This window comes from Camelus bactrianus, chromosome 19 (assembly GCF_048773025.1).
Source record: "Camelus bactrianus isolate YW-2024 breed Bactrian camel chromosome 19, ASM4877302v1, whole genome shotgun sequence".
NCBI lineage: Eukaryota > Metazoa > Chordata > Mammalia > Artiodactyla > Camelidae > Camelus > Camelus bactrianus.
In genome coordinates this window covers 31,674,979-31,693,545 of record NC_133557.1, presented here as the reverse complement: position 1 = coordinate 31,693,545, position 18,567 = coordinate 31,674,979, and the positions used below count along the sequence as shown (strand labels likewise).

Below are 18,567 nucleotides of genomic sequence, written 5' to 3'. Positions count from 1 at the left end.
CGCTGTTAACTGGAGGCCTTATCTGACTTCGTGTTTCAGAATTTAATTTTAAATTAATAAACTGTATTTTAGAGCAAGTTTAGGTTCACAGCAAAGCTGAACGGGAAGCGCAGAGACTTGCCACAGGCCCCGCCACTCAACATGTGCGCGGCAGCCTCAGCAGGCGGTGCGTTTGTCGCAGGCAGACCTGCACAGACACGCCGTAATCACCCAGAGTCTGTGGCTTACATCAGGCCTCACTCCTGTGTGTACTTCTATGGACGTGGACAAATGTGTGTGACGACTTGCACCCAGCAGCGCGTCAGGCCGGTGGTCTCACTGCCCTGAAAGCCCTCCGCACTCCGCCCTGGCAGCCACCGGCCCTGCTGTCTTTGAGGTTTTGTCTTTGTGTCCAGGATGTCGTATCGACGGAGTCACACAGCCTGTAGCCTTTTCAGACTGGCTTCTCTCACTTAGTTAGGTGCATCCAGGGTCCCTCCGTGTCTCTTCGTGACTCGACGGCTGTTTCTTTTCATCAGGGAGTGACATTCCTCTGTCTGGGTGGACTGCCGGCTACTAGCCCCTCACCCCCGGAGGACATCCTGGCTGACTGCACGCTTTGGCGGCTGTGAATGCAGCTGCTGTAAACATCTCTGTGCAGGTTTTCGTGCGGACGTGAGTTTTCAGCTCCTTTGGGTGAATACCAAGCAGCGCAGTTGCTGGATCGTGTGGTAAGAGCGTGTTTGGTTTTGTAGAAAACTGCCCAAGTGGCCCCTCCGGGCCGCGTTCCCACCCAGCAGCGGGCGAGCGCGCGCCCGCCGCCCCGTGGCCCCTCCGGCACCCGGTGCTGCCGGTGCGCTGGGTTGGGCCGTTCCGAGCGTGCGGCGTTACTTCACTGTGGTTTTAATTCGGTTTCCCTGATGACGCGCGGCAGGGAGCATCTTTCTTGCGCTTGTTTGCCGTCTGAACATCTTCTCTGGTGAGACATCTGTTAAGATCTTTGATCCATTTTTTAATTGGGTTGTTTGTCTTGTCACTCAATTTTCAGAGCTCTTAAGTCTGGAGACTTTCTTTTTTCTTTTTTCTTTTAACCAGTTGTGTCTTCTGCAGGTGCTTTCCCATGTTTGATTGTCTCAGGACCCCTCCAGGAGCCCTCCTGGCGTTCGGGCCCGCCGGCTGCACAGTGCCCCCAGGCTGTGGCGGGTCCTCGTGCCCCCTGTCTTTCCTGGTCTGGACGCTTTTGAAGAGCGTGCAGTTGTTCGGGGGCACTGGCTTCGCTCCGTGGGGGGGCCGCTGTGGCCCCACCTTTGCCATTGCCGCCATTGCCCGCTCCTTCAGTGTGGCTCCTCTGTCTCCTTGACGTGACGCGCCACCTCCTGAAGACTCTTAGTTTTCATGCCACACACGTTCCACCAACTTACCGTATATTTTTCCTGCCGTAAGTGAAAATGACCATTTCTCAAGGAGTCGTACTTCCTTTTGTTGGGGCTCATGTTTAGGAACCGGCGTCTGGGCACTGGGTGGCCAGTCCTGCTCAGGCCCCCTGAAGGGGCAGCCAGGTTACGGGTCAGGGGCAGCCCCAGCCCCGTGTTTGTGTTTCTGTCTGTCTGTCTGTCTGTGTACTGGAGACACTGGGCTGAGACTCCGATCTCAGACTCCGTCCTGACGTGACAGGGCTCCCCATGGCTGTCCCTTGTCCTTGCGCGAGAAGCCTGGTTCTCGTGATCACAGTAGATCTGCTGTTTGTCTCGTCCTAATTCGTAGATAAGGAGTTTCAGAGCTGCCAGGCCCTGTGAGGAAGAAACATATGAAGTCTCTGGAGTGTGTTTCTGCAAAGTGCTTTTTGCATCCAGCCGTACGGTGTCCACTCAGAACTCTGCGTTCCAGGGTTCCTGAGACGAGCGCGTTTCTTGCTGCCCTTTTGTGTGGGCCGGGCTCCCGTGGGCCTCGCCGTCAGAGCCCGGCGGTGCCGGAAGCGAGCACTTGGGGAGCGGCCCCTCCGCTCGGCGCTGGTGCGCTCTTCTTCCCCCTCTTTCTCCAAGGGCAGCGCGTGTTCGAGCACTGGGCGCAGCTGGCCGTTGTCACGGGCCACACGCTGGAACGTGCTCCGGTCACCTCGTGCGTGCAGACGCTCCCCGGTCTCTTTCACAGCCGCGTGTGCTTCTTGGCGCCCGTGCAGCTTAGTCTACCTCCCTTCCTCGTTTGCGGGCGGCGTGTGACCTTGTGAGTGTGTGTCGCAGTGAAGGTAGGTGCGAAGGAAGTTTCCTCGGGCATCGCCAAGCTCCCCCAGGGGCTGTGCCAGTTTGCACCCGCCAGTGGTTCTGATGGAGAGGGCTCCCCCCCCAGCGTCACGGCGTGAGGCGCGTGGGCTTTAGTTTCGCTGGTCTGCGGGGCACCGTGGGTGCTCTGTTTGGTGAACGTGCTGTGGGTGCTGGAGAACAAGGCGGCGTCTCAGGACAGGGGGTACGCAGCCTGCCCCTCGCTGGCCAGGCCGACTGTCTCTGCTTGGTTTTGCCCACTTGACGTGTTTTGTGCCGGGTGTGGGGTCCCAGAGCCTTGTGTTCTCAGTGTTTCCATCGTCATCTCCTGGCGCCTCCTGTGGTTCTTGCTCTGTGACGGATTGCAGTGTCTGTCGTGTCGCATCTTCCTGGGGAGCTGTGACTTCCCAGCATTAAGAAGTGTCTGTCTTTGCCCAGTGGGCTGCACGTCTCCTTCGACCTGCGTCAGGGCTGCTGCCTTGTCCTGTTTCCGTCAGCCCAGAAGAGGCTCTGCTCTTCCCATGAGTCGTAGCTGTTCCCTTAGGCGTGTCTCCCGTGCAGAGCGCGCGGCCAGGTCCTGTTCTCTGAGTCGCAGCTGGAGAGCTTTTCCGTCCGCGGGCAAGGTGAGCCCATCGCCTGTCTTGGTGTAGGTGGCGTGGCGGGCCTCCGTGCGTCTGTTCCACAGCTGCTGCGGTGGGTTTGTGAGATGCGTATTCTCTGCCCCTTAACTAAGATGTTTGTTTCTACTTGGGGACGTATGTCGTTGTGTTCTAGGGGTTACTTGTGTCTGAAGCCTTTCTGGATGTCCTCGGCCCCCGGGTCTTGGCTCAGGTCCGCCTTCTTTTGCCAGCCCCATGTGTGGAGGCACCGGAGCGCGTTCCGTGCTGGGTCCGCCCCTTTCTTTTGCTGCTGCGTCGGCTCTGCTCTCTCGCCCGCACACAGCTTCCTGCCTTCGCCCTGGCACCGGATGCACGTTTGTACAAGTGCTGACTTCCGCCTGTCTTTTCCTGCCGTTTCCCCGCCCTTTCTCACTGGGATGCCCCCCCCCGCGCGTGGCGGAGCCCTCATGAAGGCCTCAGGGGCAGCGTCCCCTGAGCAGTTCACGTTGGAACGGGTTTTCTGTGGCTCGATGTGGAGGACAGCCATGCTGGATGTAAAATTGCTGGGTCACGTTTGCGTTCCGCGGGTGTTAACGCTGCTCCGCTGCGTCCTGTGTTGGTGGAGAAGCCTGAGGCCAGGCTAGCCTTCTCACCTTCATCGTTAGTTTTCTCCTGTCACCTGGAGGCCTTCCCCTTGGAAAGCTGATGGTTCCGCGGGGCTGTGTCAAAGTCGACTTTTATGGGTTAATAATTTTCCCAGGTGCCCTTTGAGTCCACGTAGGTTGGTTTTTCCCACTTCTTGACCGTTTCCCCGGATCGCAGCTCAGGTGCCGCCCCTGAGGTGCTCCGGGCACCAGGCGCGTCCTCCATGGTGCCTCCCGTTTGCCCGCCCCTCCCGGGCCCGGCTCGTCTCCACGCCCGTGCTCTTCTGCCTCTCACTGCGTTTCCATTCCCGTCTTTTCTCCCCTGAGCGCCTTACCATTTATATTCATTTCTGAGATAATTTTGCCCCCCCCCCCCCAGTTCTTTCTTGAATCAATCAACTCTCATTTCCTTCTCGTTTTTAACCCCTTTTCCCCCTAAGTTTTGAGTTTTTGATTCAGGTGATTCTCATGTCCTCAAAGGTTTATTTTTTTGTTGGCTGTGTTGTCTTACAGTTTTCTTGTTTTTTCCAGACTGTTTGTCTCTGACAAGCGTGGAACTTCATTTTCTGATTTTTTGCAGTGGCTCTTCATGGATTTGCTACCTTGACCTTCGTTTTTTTGTGGTTTGGGGTGTTTACAAGACTCCGGTGTGATGGCGCCCCCTCCTGGCGGCTCTGCAGAGTCGGCTGGGTCCCCAAATGTCTGAGGTTTTGGCAGCGAGGCTCTGACTTGCAGGACCCTCCACCCCCATACTTCTCTCCCTGCCGCTGCCCAATTTCAAGGGTCTTGTCTCACATCTCGCTCCGCCCCTCCGCATCCGCTCTGGGTGCCTGGCGCTCTGGCGGGGAGGACCAGACCCTCTGGCCCCTCCAGTCCCCTTGCCCCCTCCTGGCTCCGTCTCTGCTGCTTGGCCTCTTGGGGGCGCAGTGGGACCCCGCCTGGGATGTGTCAATGCTTCTCATGAAGTCTGGGCGCGCCTTGTCCTCACCTGTGCTGAGGCGGTGCGTCCAGTAGGCCTCTGTGTCCCCTCCTGTTCTGCATGGTTTTGGGGAGACTGGGGGGGGCACTGGGGTGACCTTGTGTTCGGCTGCCGTGAGGGACGTCTGTGCTCGCGAGCCGGGTGCCCGAGTGTCTCTGTTACTGCTGTTCTGCCCTGTGTCCTTGTGGACGGTGAGGACGTGGCGGGTGCGGACGAGTTTAGGAGCCACGCTGCGCACAGGAAGCAGAACGAGCCCGTGGGAGCCTGTGCTGTTGGCACTTTGACCCAAACTGCTCCCCTCCTGGGACGCAGGGACAGCCCGGCTGGGTAGAGATGCCCTCATTTCCCTGCTGTTGCTAGGTGGGCTCCAGGGGAGCAGAGATGGCCCTGCAGTGGGAGCCCCCGGCAGTCCCGGGGCCGACGCTCCCAGCACCAGCTGCCAGCTCCGCTTGTGCACAGCCCTGGGGTCCCGAGCACAGTGACCCCGTGAGCCAGGTGGAAAGTGGATGGAAGCTGATTTTTTCCGTTTGGTTCCTACATCTCATGTTTGTTGCCTGTCAGTTGGTTGTGGCGTTTTTGACTGTGGAGAGATTGCCTTCAGAGGAAGGAGCAGCCTCTTTTTATTAACCCTGTGGACAGTCCTGTGACAGGATTGGATGAGTGTTCACAGCGATGCTTGGGGGGGAGGAAGCTAGTGTTCCTCCACGGCCTGCAGATACCAAGCGAAACAGAGCAGACCGACTCACCCCTGCGCCTGCGGGCGGATGCTGTGTGAGTCGGCGCCACCCTGCCCTCTCCTGGGTGGACGCCCACGGCCCTGCGGTTTCCTGTGGCCTCTGGTCCTTGCTGGCCGCTCCCTCTGGCTTCCCCCATGGGGCTCTGGGTTCTCCCACTTCCAGGCTGGGCACGGGGTTCCTGTGACCCCTTCCCGTAGCCAGGACGCCCCAGAGCCGTCCAGTTAAAGGGTGGCATTCGCCTTGTGGTATTAGAAGTAACTGAAGCATCGCAGGCGTTTTATTAACGTCCACAGAACCGTCCGTGAGTGACAGTGCCGTCCCCTCCCCCGTGGGCTGTGCTGACACTTGCCTGTCTGGATTTTCTGGCACCACTTTCGATTTCTAAAAAATTCTGCATTAAAATGTTACTTACCTTGATTTCTGATTTTTTAGCATCCTTTAAATTCTGTGCTTGAAGTGAGCGCCTCACCCTTGTCCCAGCCATTTTTGGCCGTGGAACTATTTTTCAAGTAGGAACATCAAACCCGGTCCAGAATTGCAGCAGGTGCCACTGAAGACGTCTGGCCCGTTGTTTAGATAGTGCTTTGTTCTCTCCGAGCGACAGGAGAGTCCCCAAGACCCGAGGCCAGGCGCTGTCCGTCTGTCCTGGAGGCAGGAGGAGAGGCCCCCCCCCCGGACTCCCTGCCCCAGCCGTCTTTCTAGAGACTCGGCCTGCGGGCAGCCCGGGTGCACAGCAGCTCCCGAGACGGAGCCCCATTTTCCTCCGCGCTCCTCTAAACTGTGCGTTTTCATCACAACCTTTTCAGGGTGCTGTTTGTCTCGTACACACAATGCTGCAGTAGGGCTGTTACGGAGACTCAGGGAAAACCACCAAGAAAACCGAAATAGTTGTTCCAAACAAGGAAACGTAGTCACCAGAGGACTGGTCTGGAGGAGGGACCCCGCGGTTAAGGGTGTCTGCAGGGGGCTTAAAGAAATCGTAATTAAGGGTCGAAGACGTGTCGTGGGCAGCGCGCGGCGCCCGGAGGAAAGGGGCCCCCGGTGGAGGGACTGGCCTTGCCTGCCACCTGCTGGCCGCTCGCTGTGCGGCCTCCTCCAGCCTCATAGAACTCGTTGCTGCCACCTGCTTATTAGACTTTGAGAAAATGTTGTAAAATGCCAGATTTAAGTTTTGCACTTGAAATGTACACGAGCAACTTTAACCATCAGAACCCAGACACTTAGTTCTCATTCTGCACGGAAGAGCGAGAGCCATCCAGCTGGAAGTGTGTGGGCCCTTGGGCCCTGAGTGTCGCATGGAGACGGGGCCACGCCGAAGGACGCTGCTGCGGAGGGCCACGCGCCACGTCCTGGAGAACACTGGCAGCTCCCTGCGGTGCAGGCCGGCTGAACTGCTGCCGTCAGCCCAGGGGGCTCCCTCCTGGCCATGGGTGACTGTGGTCACCGTGGAGTCCTGCAGCCCAGCCTGCCGACAGCCAGCCCGCCTGGCCCAGGAGTCTGGACTTTGTCAGCGAAGTGGGGATGACACAGCCAGCCGCAGGTGCAGCATAGCCCTCCTGAGACGCTGGACACTGGAGTTCGGGGGCACCAGCGGCAAGCCCTGGAGCTGTTCTGCGTCCCCTGCCACCACCTTTTCGTTCCCCACACCCAGGGGCCAGAGTCTGAGCTCTGTGGGGCGTCGCGGGGTTCGTGCTCTTGAGCGTGTGCCTGAGAGCAGCAGTCTTGGAGGTCGGCGTGGGGGTCCGTGCCCCTGCTCTCACCCCTCCCCATTAGGGGCTCGTAAAGCACCTCAGCGCCAGCGCTAGGCCTGCGGGAAGGAGCCTGTCCCGGGCCTGGCTTCCTCCAGCATCAGGGCTCCTTGGGGCACCTGTAGGGAAACGTGAGCCGCCCCAGGCGCGCGGTCCTGGGGCGGCACCTGGCCCCGCCCCCTCCTTCCGGCGCCCACCCTGCCACCACTAACTCGGCTGTCTTCTCCTTTCTCGTCACCAGGGCTCGGGCCCAGGCTCGGCGGTCCCAGGCAGCTCCGGCATCGGAACCCCCAGACAGTTCACGCGACAGCGGATCACGCGGGTCAACCTCAGGGACCTCATATTTTGTTTAGAAAATGAACGCGAGACAAGCCATTCACTGTTGCTCTACAAAGCATTCCTTAAGTAGCTCGGACACGGCCTCTCAGAGGGAGACGCCTGGGGACTTTTCATTTGTTTGCAGAGACGCCTTTTTGTAACAAGCAAATGGGATATTGTTTAAAAAACAGCCACCTCTTTACAATGGAGCAGTTTTATATTCCTGTTTCTAAGTCAACTCTTCTGTACGGAGGAAGACACGTTTCTGTAACAGAGAACACAGAGGCCCGTGGGTACTCTAAAAGGACAATTAAATCTTAACTCATCTTTGATTGAGTGGCCTTCTTGCCAAACAAGCCATATATAAAAACTGATGGAATCGTTTAGCAAATAATTAGCTGCCCTCTGTCAGCTCATAGCGGTTTCTGCATCGTTTGTGCATTTGGTTTAGTTCAACCCAACTTACTCCGTAGGTGTGTGTCTACAGCCGATGACCTCATTTCACTTATTTTATTTTTGTATTAGTCAGTTGGCAAAGCAAACTGATTTTTTAGACTATTTATCGTCGCCCCTCCCCCGCCCTCCGTTCGGGATTCCCGAGGTGCAGGTGGGCGTTCCTCGGCCACCCACGCCTCGGGGCCCACCTCCCTCCTGCTTCTCGGGGCCCAGCGCCGCGGCTCCTTCTGAATGTGTGGTCAGCATCTGTACAAATGCATTTTATTTGCTATAGTTTGTAAAGCTGTAAAGTTAAAAGAAATGAAAACCTTTTCAGCATAAATCTATTTTACTTGCACTGTGTTTTTTAGCTAAAAGTGAAAACTTAGATGAAATAAAATCAAAGTTGAGAAGAATCATCAAAAGACTGTTTCTCAGTGTGAATCAAGTGTTGAAAAATGGCTGGTGTATTTTGTCGGTAACTGTACATAGTTTTTGGCACATGACAGAAGACGGCTATGTAACTATAATTATTTTGCTAAGAGACTGTATGCAAGCTGTGGGCCCACTTTACAGACGTCCAGAGCAAAAGCCCCTTCTTTGTACCTATTTTTTTATTACAAATATACTAATTGGTTCTTTATATTTTCAGAGGTTATTGTATTAAATTGTCTATCGATAGGACTTTTATGACTGTAAATGCTCCGGCTTTCTCCGTGTGAATTCCCACGTTAGACTCTCCGCGCGCGTGTGGACTGAGTGCTGATAGTATTTTTTATCGACACCTGGAAACTGTTACACCTTTTATTTTGTCTTTTAGGAAAACCCTGTCTTTCCATTTTTTCATGTAAATTTTGCACAGTTACTTGTTCATATGTAAATATTTTACTTTCAAAATGAAGTTTTTAATCGCTATGGTTTTATATAGGATTGGAAGAGAATTAACCCCTTTATTAAAAACGAATTTATCTGCATTCGTCTTGCCTGTTTTTCCCAGTTTTCAGGTTTAGATCCTGCTGCCAGAGGCTCAGCTCTGGGCTCGCTGAGGTGTGTGTTCACAAGCTCCTTATTAGGGTCGGCGTCTAAAACCCAGCGAACCTGGCAGAAGCAGCCTCACCTGCAAGGGCAGGCCCTGCGCGCTGCGGCGTCTAACCCGGGTGTGGAGTCCCAGGGCCCGGAGGCCGAGCCGCGCCCGGCGAGCTCTCACGGTCTGGGCCGCCCCGCCTCGGACACACAGCGGCTCGTGCTGTGTGGACGCCGGGCTCCGGTCCGTGCAGAGGAGCTGGGGCAGCCCTGGGAGAGGGAAGGTAAGGCCGGGGGGCCCGGGGAGGGGGCGCGCACGGCTTCAGGAACGCCCCGGGAGCCTGCCCCTGGCCCCATGTGGACCCAGCACGACGGGGAAGGACCGGGGCTCCGGAGGTCTCCTGCCCCGTCTCGGTCAGGGGGCGTCGCAGGTTGGCCTCGAGGGACCGTCGCTCCTGGGAGGGCGAGGGGGAGTGCCTGCGTTCCACCAGCACGCTGCCTCCCCCAGTCGTTGGTGTAACTGGAGTTGGCGTCTAGTTTTCATGTTAACTTTGACCGTTTGGAGGGACCTCCGGCCCCACGAGGGTTTACTGACAAGTGACGCCTGGAAGCATGCCCTCCTGCGGCTCCCGGGCCACGGGAGCAGCGGGTGTTGTCCCCGCAGTCTGGAGGCTGGAGTGGAGACCCAGGCGTGGGCAGGGCTGCTCCCTGTGGGCGCCCCGGGCCCCGGGGTTTGCGGGCGTCTCCGACGTTCCTCGGCCACGGCCGCGTCGCCCTTTCACCCCCATGTGGCGTTTGCTCCGAGTGCGCGCCTGTCTTTGAGCCTGAATCTCCCCTTTCCCTAGGACGCCAGCCGTTTGGATTGCCCACCCGAGTGGCCTCGCTTTAACTTGATGCCCTCTGTGAAGACCCCGTCTCCGAGCAAGGTCGCGTCCTGCGGTCCTGGGGCGTTAGGGCTCCGACGTCATCTTTTTAGGGGAGGACGCAGTTTAACCTGGGACACCTGTGTTGGTGGGTGACGCGAGAAACTAAACCCGGGTTTTTAGAGCCTCCTCTGGGATGCAAGGGCACAGCATGCAGTCTTCTCTCCTCCTGCAAATGCCTGAGGCGGCTGGTTGGTTCAGTCACGCGTGCACTTTCTACCACGACTGATGCTTTGTGCTCGCTGAGGTCTTGGCCTGAAGTTAACTCAGGCCCGTCAGTGCAGGACGGAATGCCTGGGGTCCTGCAGGTGGGGCTGACTTGCCCCGGCTTCTGCGTACTCTGCCCGGTCCGGTCAGTGTGCGAGGCCCCGCGGGGTGAGGGGCGGCGCGGGAATGGACGCAGGGGCGGGCGAAGCGGGCAACAGCTCATGGTCTTCCTGCAGTGCCGTCACTGAGACAGACCTTGTGACTGTCCTCGGTCACTAGTTAGCCAGTTAATTGTTAACTAGTTTTCCCTTATCTCAGACTGTGGTCTCCAAATGTGAACTTTATCTTAAGAAAAGGCCCACCTGCCTCCCCGTGCTGCCCTTGGGGCACGGGCTGCCCAGGGCTGTCGGCCTGCGCAGCTCTGGGGGCCCCTTGGAGGCCTCTGTATCCTCAGTCCTGTATACAGCAAGCGCTCAACCGAGCATGCCATCACGGTGGAGGCATGCGCTTAGCCCTGCTCCGTGAGCCTTTCCAGAGCAGCCTCCTCTGGACCGTCCCAGCCTCACTGGGGACGCCTGGCCCAGGAAGGGGCTGCCCAAGGGAACGTATCCTGTTTCTTCAAGAGGCTCACGGGGACAAGTCACACTCCTGCTTAGAGTGGCTCCGGCTGCTCCCTGAGGTGGGCTCACCAGGCTGAGACCCGACTGCCAGCAGTTCTGTAGTTTTGAGGAGAATCGCGGTGCCCAGGTCTATGTTTTTCTGAAACAGATTTGTTCAGCAGGTGCCAGTGAGCACCTCTCCCCGCAGGATGCCTTCCTGGGGCGTGGGGCGTGGACACAGCTTGCCCCTCCCCAGAGGAGGTCCGACTTGGCCTGGGAGAGAGGCGGCCGGGGGCCGCAGCCTGGGCAGAGGTGGTGGGGGGCTGGGGATGGGTCCTCCTGCCGGTGCAGCTGAGGAGGAAGGCGGGGGCCGGTTCCTGTGCTTGTCTGAAAACTGGAGGAAGGGACTGGCCATGCCGAGTGTCCGGAGGGCGGGGATCCCCGGGCTGTAGGTCACACGGCCCGGAGGGTGGGGACCTCGGGGCTGTAGGTCACACGGCCCTGGGCGGTTTCTTCAGAAGTGGGCTGTGCGTTACCACGTCCGCCCCCGAGCCCCTGGGCACCGGCCCGAGGGACGTGAGGGATCTGACCACGCACAGCCGTGCGCACGGCTGTGCACCGCAGCTTCATTCCAAGTAGCTAAACACTGGGAAAACCCCAGCTGTCCATCTGCAGGTGAGTGGAGGAACTGGTCCTTTCACTCAGTGAAGGACCACATGGTGGTTCTCTGGTGACGAGGACCCCCGTGGGGTTCCCTTTGTGTAGCGCACGGGGAGGTGCCAAGTCATCCGTGATCAAAGGACGCCATCAGTGGGGCCGGGGGTGGGGAGTCGTGCAGAGGGCACCAGGACCCTTTGGGGTGCCGGACGCTCATTACCTTGATTGTGGCAATGGCTTCACAGCTGCCTACAACTGTCAGAACTTCTCAAGGTGCACCTTGGAAATACGTGCAGTTCACCGTACATCAGAAATATCTCAGAACACAAAAATAAGTGAATAAGAATAAAAATAAAGCTGTGTTCCCAGGTGGGGATTGTCTTGGGTGGGATGTGGTCAAGAGGAAGGTGTAGGTTGTGGGGGGAAGTGGGCGTGTTCTGGCGCTGGACGGATGTGGGGCGGGGAGGGTAGGGGACCCCTGTTCAGGCGTTTGGCAGGAGAATGAAGGCTGGTGCTTGGGCCTAGGTGGGGAGCCGGTGGCAGAGGGAAGGCCAGGGCGTCCCCGCCACGCTCCTGCAGTGACGCCCGGGGCAGGGGCGTTTGGCAAAGTCTGCGTGCCTACAAAGTCCCTGGGGCGACACCTGATGGGGTGAGAGCATGGTGAGTCGTCGGGTGGGGAGCGAGGGGCTCCAGAGAGGGGTGAGCCGCTGCCCAAGGAAGCCAAGGGCGCAGAGGGTGGGCAGTGCTGCCAGGGCCCCTGCAGGTGGGCCGGAATCTGTGCTGAGTGGGCGGGGAGGATGGGGCTTAGGGCCTGGAGATGCTGGCCCTATATGAAGGCTGTCTGGGAAGGGGAGGTGGGGCGGACAGCTGCGAGGGGTGGGAGGTTGGAAGGGGGCTTTTGTGCTGGCAGGTGGGGCATGCTAAGGAAGAGAGCCAGCCAAGGGCAGAGGGAGGGTGCAAGGAGGGGGGGGGACAAGGGGGTGCGGGGAGGGGGGTGGGTGTGTGGGCAGTCCACAGAAAGCCCTACATGTTTGAGTTGGGGAGCGGCTGGTAGGAGGTCAGCTCGTCTGCCGAGGGCCACCTTGGCTGCTGCTTCTCGAAAGCCCGGCTGAAGATGAGGCCAGAGCACCCGCGAGGGGTGACGTGAGGCCAGAGCGCAAGCGAGGAGTGGAGAGTCTTGATGTTATTGGAGCACCTGGGTCTGGCTATGCCTGAAGACCCAGCACGGAGCCTTTTTGGGAGATGTTGGGGCAAGGTGGTGACAAGAACTTCATTGTCCATTCAGCCAGGCCTGTAGATCCAGCCCAGCCCTGAGAACTGGCTTCCAGGAGTCTGGGGAAGGAGTGACGTCCTCCCAGCGTTGTAGACTGCACCCTGAAAAGAACCTGCCCAAGTACTCTGCACCCCACTCTCACGGCCCCTCCCCTCCACCCCCAGGGCAGCAGGCAAGGAGTCAAGGTGTAGCCACCAACCCTGGCTGGGCCAAGGACCCCCACCGGCTGGGGAGGGGAGGGGCCGCCCCCTGGGAGGGGGCCTCTGCCAGCTCCGGGCCAGGGCCTCAGGGATTCTGGAAGAGATGGGGCAGCGTGTAGAAGGAGATGTGCAGGCGGGGAGGTGCTGGGTGGTGCCGACCTCATCAGACTGAGGCCCCCATCTGGGCACCAGCGGCAGGGGTGGGGCCCCCAGACCTTGCCCTACCCCACCCCCATGTGCTGGGTTTCCCTTGAGGGTGGTCCCAGGCCTCTTCTCCCACCGGCAGAGTCAGGGCTCACATCCTCTCCTCTGGGTGCAGACAGCTTTTCCGTCCTCTTGTCTCTGGAGTGGAGACGGCAGTAGCACCCCATCTCCCCAGGCTCCTGGGTGGCTGAGAGGTTGCCCTGGGAGCCCTGACTGCAGCCCGCGGGTGGGGGATGGGACGCTGACTCACTGGAGCGCGCCGCCGGCAGTCAGGTGCGTGGAGGGCACGGGGCTTCTCCCTCTCGGTCTTCATTTCCACCAAGGTTTGGGAGGCACTTCAGGACCAAGTTGCCTAGGGATGCGCGTTCCCAGGCAGCTGAAGACTGTTGACGGGCCACTCCGTGTGCTGTTACTGGCGAGGCCGTGCTGAGGGGCAGCAGTTGCAGCCCTGGGACCGCCTGTCCCGCAGCCTGCCGCGTGCCTCTCCCTGCTCCTGGACTTGTTGCATCGCTGCTCTCATGGGGCTGTGTGTTTCATCAGTTGTCCCAAGTCATTTAGTTGTCATTATTTGTATTGGAGGCTCGGCCACACATCTGGTAATGCAAGAAACAACGATCGTGTGAGATCGGCAGCGCACAGGTAACATGGCTAGCGGTAGTAACGCGGGCGACAGTGCCGAGTGCGTGAAACGCGGCCCAGCATCTCCCCAGGTCTTCTGGCCTGTCTGCTCTGGCCCAGTGGGTGTCTTCAGGGGAAACGATATGCTGGCCTCGTGCACAAGGTCCGCCAGGGTCTGCACGTGCGTGGCAAGTGGAGGGTCATCGTGAGCCCTCACAGGGCTGGGAAAGGACGGTTGTTGTCTGGCTGGCGCCGGAAGAATGAAAACCAATCTTCATGGTTGAGCAGGTGTTTCTGCCGTGGGGGGTCTGATTAACAGACGCAGATCGCCAGCACGCTGGAGAGGAGGGAGGAGGCCCAAACGGGCAGAGTAGAAAGTTTATGTTTAAATTTTTTTTTGGTTGCCTTAGAAGATGAATTTTAATTTCATCCCCAACACTTCCAGGCAGCGGACTTGAGGGAAAGGCCCTGGAACCCCACGAAGCTCCTTCCTGCGGGCCCCCCAGGTCCCCGTGGGGAGAGCCCGGGACCGGCCCGAGCTGAGCGGGCCGAAAGCAGACACGCCCGGAGACAGGCATCTGGCCAGTCCTCAGGCCCCGAGCTGGCCTGGGCGCTCGTGCACCACGTGCAGGGTCCCCCGTCCTGCTCACGGAGGATCACGTGGGGCAGGAGTCGTCGCCTGGGAGGGCACAGAGAACCGTCACAGTCCCCCACGTGCGGTCACTGGCTCCTCCCAGGTCTCTCCTGCCACCCTCGCTCGGATTCCCTGCACGTCCGTGGCCTTGATCGCTGGCCCAGAGGGAAAGCCTGCGACTTCCCAAGAGAGGCCCTGAACCCAGGTGTTCTTTTTTGGTGGTGGTGGAGAGCCGAGGAGGGAGGTCGGTGGTGGCATTAAAACCTCCTGACTTTTCAGTGCTGACAGTTGTGGTTGGTTGAAAGTGGCCCCCAGAAGATGTCAAGTCTTTGTTCTCAGAGCCTGTGAATGTGGCCTTGTTTTGGAAAAAGGGTCTCAGCAGGTGCAATCAAGTTAAGGCTCTCGAGGTGAGGTCGCCGCTTCCTTGGGCGGCAGCTGGTCCAACGTTTCAGGACGAGCCAGGCAGACCAAACGACATGTGAGGCTGGGCTGGCCCGGTCTCTGGCACTGATGCTCCAGAGGTCGCCACTGTGGGGCCCCCTCCCCGGCCAGTGTTTCCATCACCCGGCTTCATCTCCATCATCTCCCCTCCCTCTCAGTGACCTCGACCACACCGAGTCCTCACGTCCCCAAGGAGCAGGCGGCGTGGACGGCAGAGGGGTGGGTGCCCAGAGGCATCTCCTCCGGCACTGTAACTGTCTCTGCCGGGCCCTCCCAGCAGGCCCCGCTGACCAGTGCCCAGCTGCCTCCTCCTCCTCAGCTGCTCCTGACCTCAGGCCTCTTAGTTTCCATGGCAACCATTCCAGAAAATTTAAAGGGAGGGAAAAGGCCAAGCTGCAAGCGCAGACTCACTCCTGGCTCAGGTGCAGAGAGTTCACCCCCCCCCCCCGGCCTGGACACACTGGCCAGCATGCTTCTGGAAGTTTCTCTGCTCCCTTCCTGAGTCACCTCTGGCGTCTTTCCTTGGTGTTCGGTGGTGGGCGGAGGTTTCAGCCAGTGGGGCCAGGAGTGACATGCCCACTGGCTACCTGGGTGTGTGGTGGAGGGAGACGGTGCACGCTCTGTGAACACGCACACAGCCCACACCCTGTGCGCAGGCATTGCATGCCTGGTGACCATAGCACGTGCCCCTGGAGGGCTAGCCATGCAGTGTGGGTCCCCTGCGTCCGTTGAAGTGCTCTCGGGCCCTTGGCCTTCGTCTGTCTCAGTTCATCTTCCTAACCACCCGTCGGGCAGGTGGTGTTGGCCCGGAGATCTTCTGGGGACTTGTCCAAGGTCAGGAGCTCCAAGAAGGGCAGAGTTGGACTCAAACCTGGGTCCTGACTCTGGCCAGGCTCTGGCTACACACTTGCTGCTGCCCCGGGGTGTCCAGGGCCTGGTTAGCGTGTCTTTCCATTTGGGAAGTGCCGGACACTGGGAACACAGTGGGGGCAACCAGGGAGGTCACTGTCCTGCCAAGGTGTGGAGGCAGGCTAGAGGAAAAAGTCGAGTTAAAATACATAAACATTAAATAATTAAGTTGTTTTAAGGAATCAGACAAAGAGAAGAGGCAGTGAGAGCCACAGGACAGTCCGGGGGAGGGGGGGGAAGCTCTCCCCACAGAGAAGTCTGTGAACATTTCTCCTGGGCCTTGCAAGGGGGCGCTGCGCACGTGGAGCCCCCGGGAGCTGCTGCCCTGGCGTCCTCCCCGCTGCGCGGCCCAGCAGGGAAGGGCCAGGAGAAGCGAGGTCTCTGTGGCTGGAGCTCAGCAGGGCTGACCTCACCTCACCTCACCCCATCCCCATTCTTGTCTTGGAGATAATTTTCCAAGCAGACGGGCAAAGTCCGCGCGGGCATGTTCTGAAGCCGCACGGGAGCAGGGCTGGGCGGCTGGAAGTCAGCACCGCGGACAGCACCCTTCAGCTAAGTGGGAGTCAGGACAGCCACGCGCTCGCGTGTGCACCTGAGTCTGAGTGTGACTGGGGGGGTGTGGCAGGTGGGGCGGATTGGGGGGCTTGCTGGGCATTTGGGGGTGAGTGAGGGAGCACATGGGTTGGGGGGAGGGCGGAGTGAGTGGTCTGCCAGACTCAGGCCGTGCGTGAGTGACCCCGACACCTGGCCACACGCCAGTGCTTCGGCCCTTCCACGGGTGCCCAGGGCCTCATGCTCCCTCGCTGTCGACCTCGAAGGCCCTTCTTTGGTGAGGCCTGATGCTGTCCAGGTGACTCAGTGCTTATGAGGCCATCAGTCTGCAGTGTCCCCTATGCTGACACAACCCCTAGGGGCCTGAGTCCAGATGTGGTTACTGCCACCCAGGCCTCCAGGAGGCCGCTGGCTGGGGCAGCAAGTGCGGGGTAGCGTGGGGTGGTCTTCAGGCATTCCAGGGCAGGCCCCCTCTGAGGGGCTCTGGGCCTCAGTCCCGCTTACAAAGGGGGCTGACTGGGCCACACACCCTGCCCTCCACCCACGGACCCAGGGACCAGACGAGGCCCCTTCTCTGACAGAGCTGCTTAGAACGGATGTGGTGGGTCAGGAGAGACCCTGGCTTGTGCCCTTGCACTGCCCCCACCCACCCTCGGTCCGAGGTGCTTCAGGGCTGTGCACGAGAAGCCCACCCTGGGCGTCGTCAGGGCAGGTCCAGGTGCGGCACTCCTGCCTTGGGAGGGGTTTGCTAAGGCAGCAGGGGGGCCCTGGACTGTGCAGGTGGACACAGGGCTCAGGGAGCAGTGGGACCCCTCAGCCTGGCGGTGTCAGCACGTTCCTGGCAAATGGTACCGCGATCAAGCTGGCCCCAAAGTCGGCCGCTGCCGGCCTCCGTGGAGTGGGAGTCAGCACGTCCCATGCATCTCGCTGTGAGATGCTCCGTTGAGGGGTCCAGCATGTGGCAGATTGGTGATAACTGAGTCCCACCTCCCATCCCCCCGAATCTCCACTCGGGGATGTTTCCTACACCACGGTCCTGCCTCCTTCACCCCCTGCAGCCGTGGGCTGTCAGGATGGGGCAGCCTCTGGGGGCAGTCGGTGGAGGAACGTATGTTGAGGGGAGAGAAGGAGGGCCGTTCTTGGGGCACCTGGGGCTGGGGTCAGATGGGAGAGGAGCCAAGGACACGCCCGGGAGAGCCGAGGGTGCTCCTGGCTCTCATGAGGCAGTGCCCAGCCTGTGTTTATCAGGTAAAATTAGGTTCAGAGTGGAAGTTTATCTTTTCCAAGTAAAAGTGTTATCGAACTCAGGTCCAGCTGCTGGCTGCTCAGAAATCAGTGGGCGCACAGCAGGTGTTGGTAGAAATGGAAAACGTTGCTTTGAATCAGAAAGCCAGGCCTCTGGGGAGAAGGAGGACTCAGTGCCCCCCCAAGACCAGTGCCCAGGACTCTCCTTGGCCATGAAAGTTTTAAAGGGGAAAGCAGAAGCGATCTCAGTGGCCCCTGGCGCCGGGGGTCAGAGTCGCCGCCTCCCCGACCGGTGCAGGCTTGTCGACTCCTCGTGACGTTCCTGAGGTGCTTGTTTGCTCTCACAGCCTGTTCGTGAGGCGACTGATGGGAAGGGGCCGCGGGAGCGATCTGGCCGTCTGCTGCTTACTCTCCATTGCTGCCTCTTGGATCTGTGGAAGGAACCAGCACTGGGCGACGGAAAGACTTGCACGGTGTGTTTGGGCCAGAGGCGGGTGAGTGTGGGGCGCCTGGTGTAAGGCTGGCGACGGAACAGCTTTGCTGAAGGGCCAAGGCAGAAGGGGCCCCTGCAGAGAGCTCGCCGCTGCCAAAAGCTGCTTACCAGTCCCCGCTGGTCAGAACGTCCTTCCATTTCTACGGGACTAGGGGCAAAGGCCGTCTCCTGTGACCTCTTCCTGCGGCCCCAGGGCGCCGTGTTCTCAGGGAGAGAGACGGCCGCCTGGGCCCGCAGCCTCCCCTTGCTGGCGGTTGAAGTTGTCTGTTTACATATTCGGGCAGAACAAGCCACAGTTACTTTGATGCCCGTGGAGATACAGGTTATCACGAGCAGGAGTGTTAGTCCGTTCTCTTGCGGCCAGTGCTGGCCGAAGCTTCGGTCTTGCTCGAGATGGAGCAGCTGTGTCATGGCTGCAGTCTGGTCGTTGTGCAGGTAGCTTGTCCCTCTGGTGGCAGTTACGGTGTCTGTAAACCGACTCAGGAACGTGCGTCAGATACTGAGTCTGCGACTCTGCTGTCCTCGTCGTCCGCGGCTTGCGCCTGCTCTTCTGTGGCTCAGGGAGGCCTGGAGGCTTCAGCGTCTCTACAGACAAGAGGCCGGGGACGCGGAGGGGCCGTTGTGCTTGGCGGGGGTGGGGCGTGCGGCTCGCAGGGCTCTTGCTGGGTTCCAAAATCAGCTCCAAGGCGTGCCGTTGCTCACTGGTGCATCCATCTGCAGGAGCCACCAGCGTCAGTGTGGGGGTTCTCGCATGGTCCTGAGTCTCTGCATGTCCCTGCCACACCCTCCTGGGGCAGTGCAGCTGCCCCCTCCCACAGCGTCCACTCTCCACAGTGGCCTGATCTCGCCAAATCTGTCCCAGCTGACCTCACCCTGAGCTGCAGACCATCCA

At 59.5% G+C, this 18,567-nt stretch overlaps 1 protein-coding gene across 1 annotated transcript in view; it reads left to right on the top strand.

The window, feature by feature from the left end:
- Positions 1 to 8,671, top strand: part of TAF4 (TATA-box binding protein associated factor 4) — a 62,762-nt gene extending 54,091 nt beyond the window's left edge. Inside the window, 1 exon segment of the mRNA XM_074347531.1 lies at positions 7,186 to 8,671. Coding sequence (XP_074203632.1) covers positions 7,186 to 7,353 — 168 coding nt within the window. The 3' untranslated portion in view covers positions 7,354 to 8,671.
- The last annotated feature ends 9,896 nt before the right edge of the window (positions 8,672 to 18,567 follow it).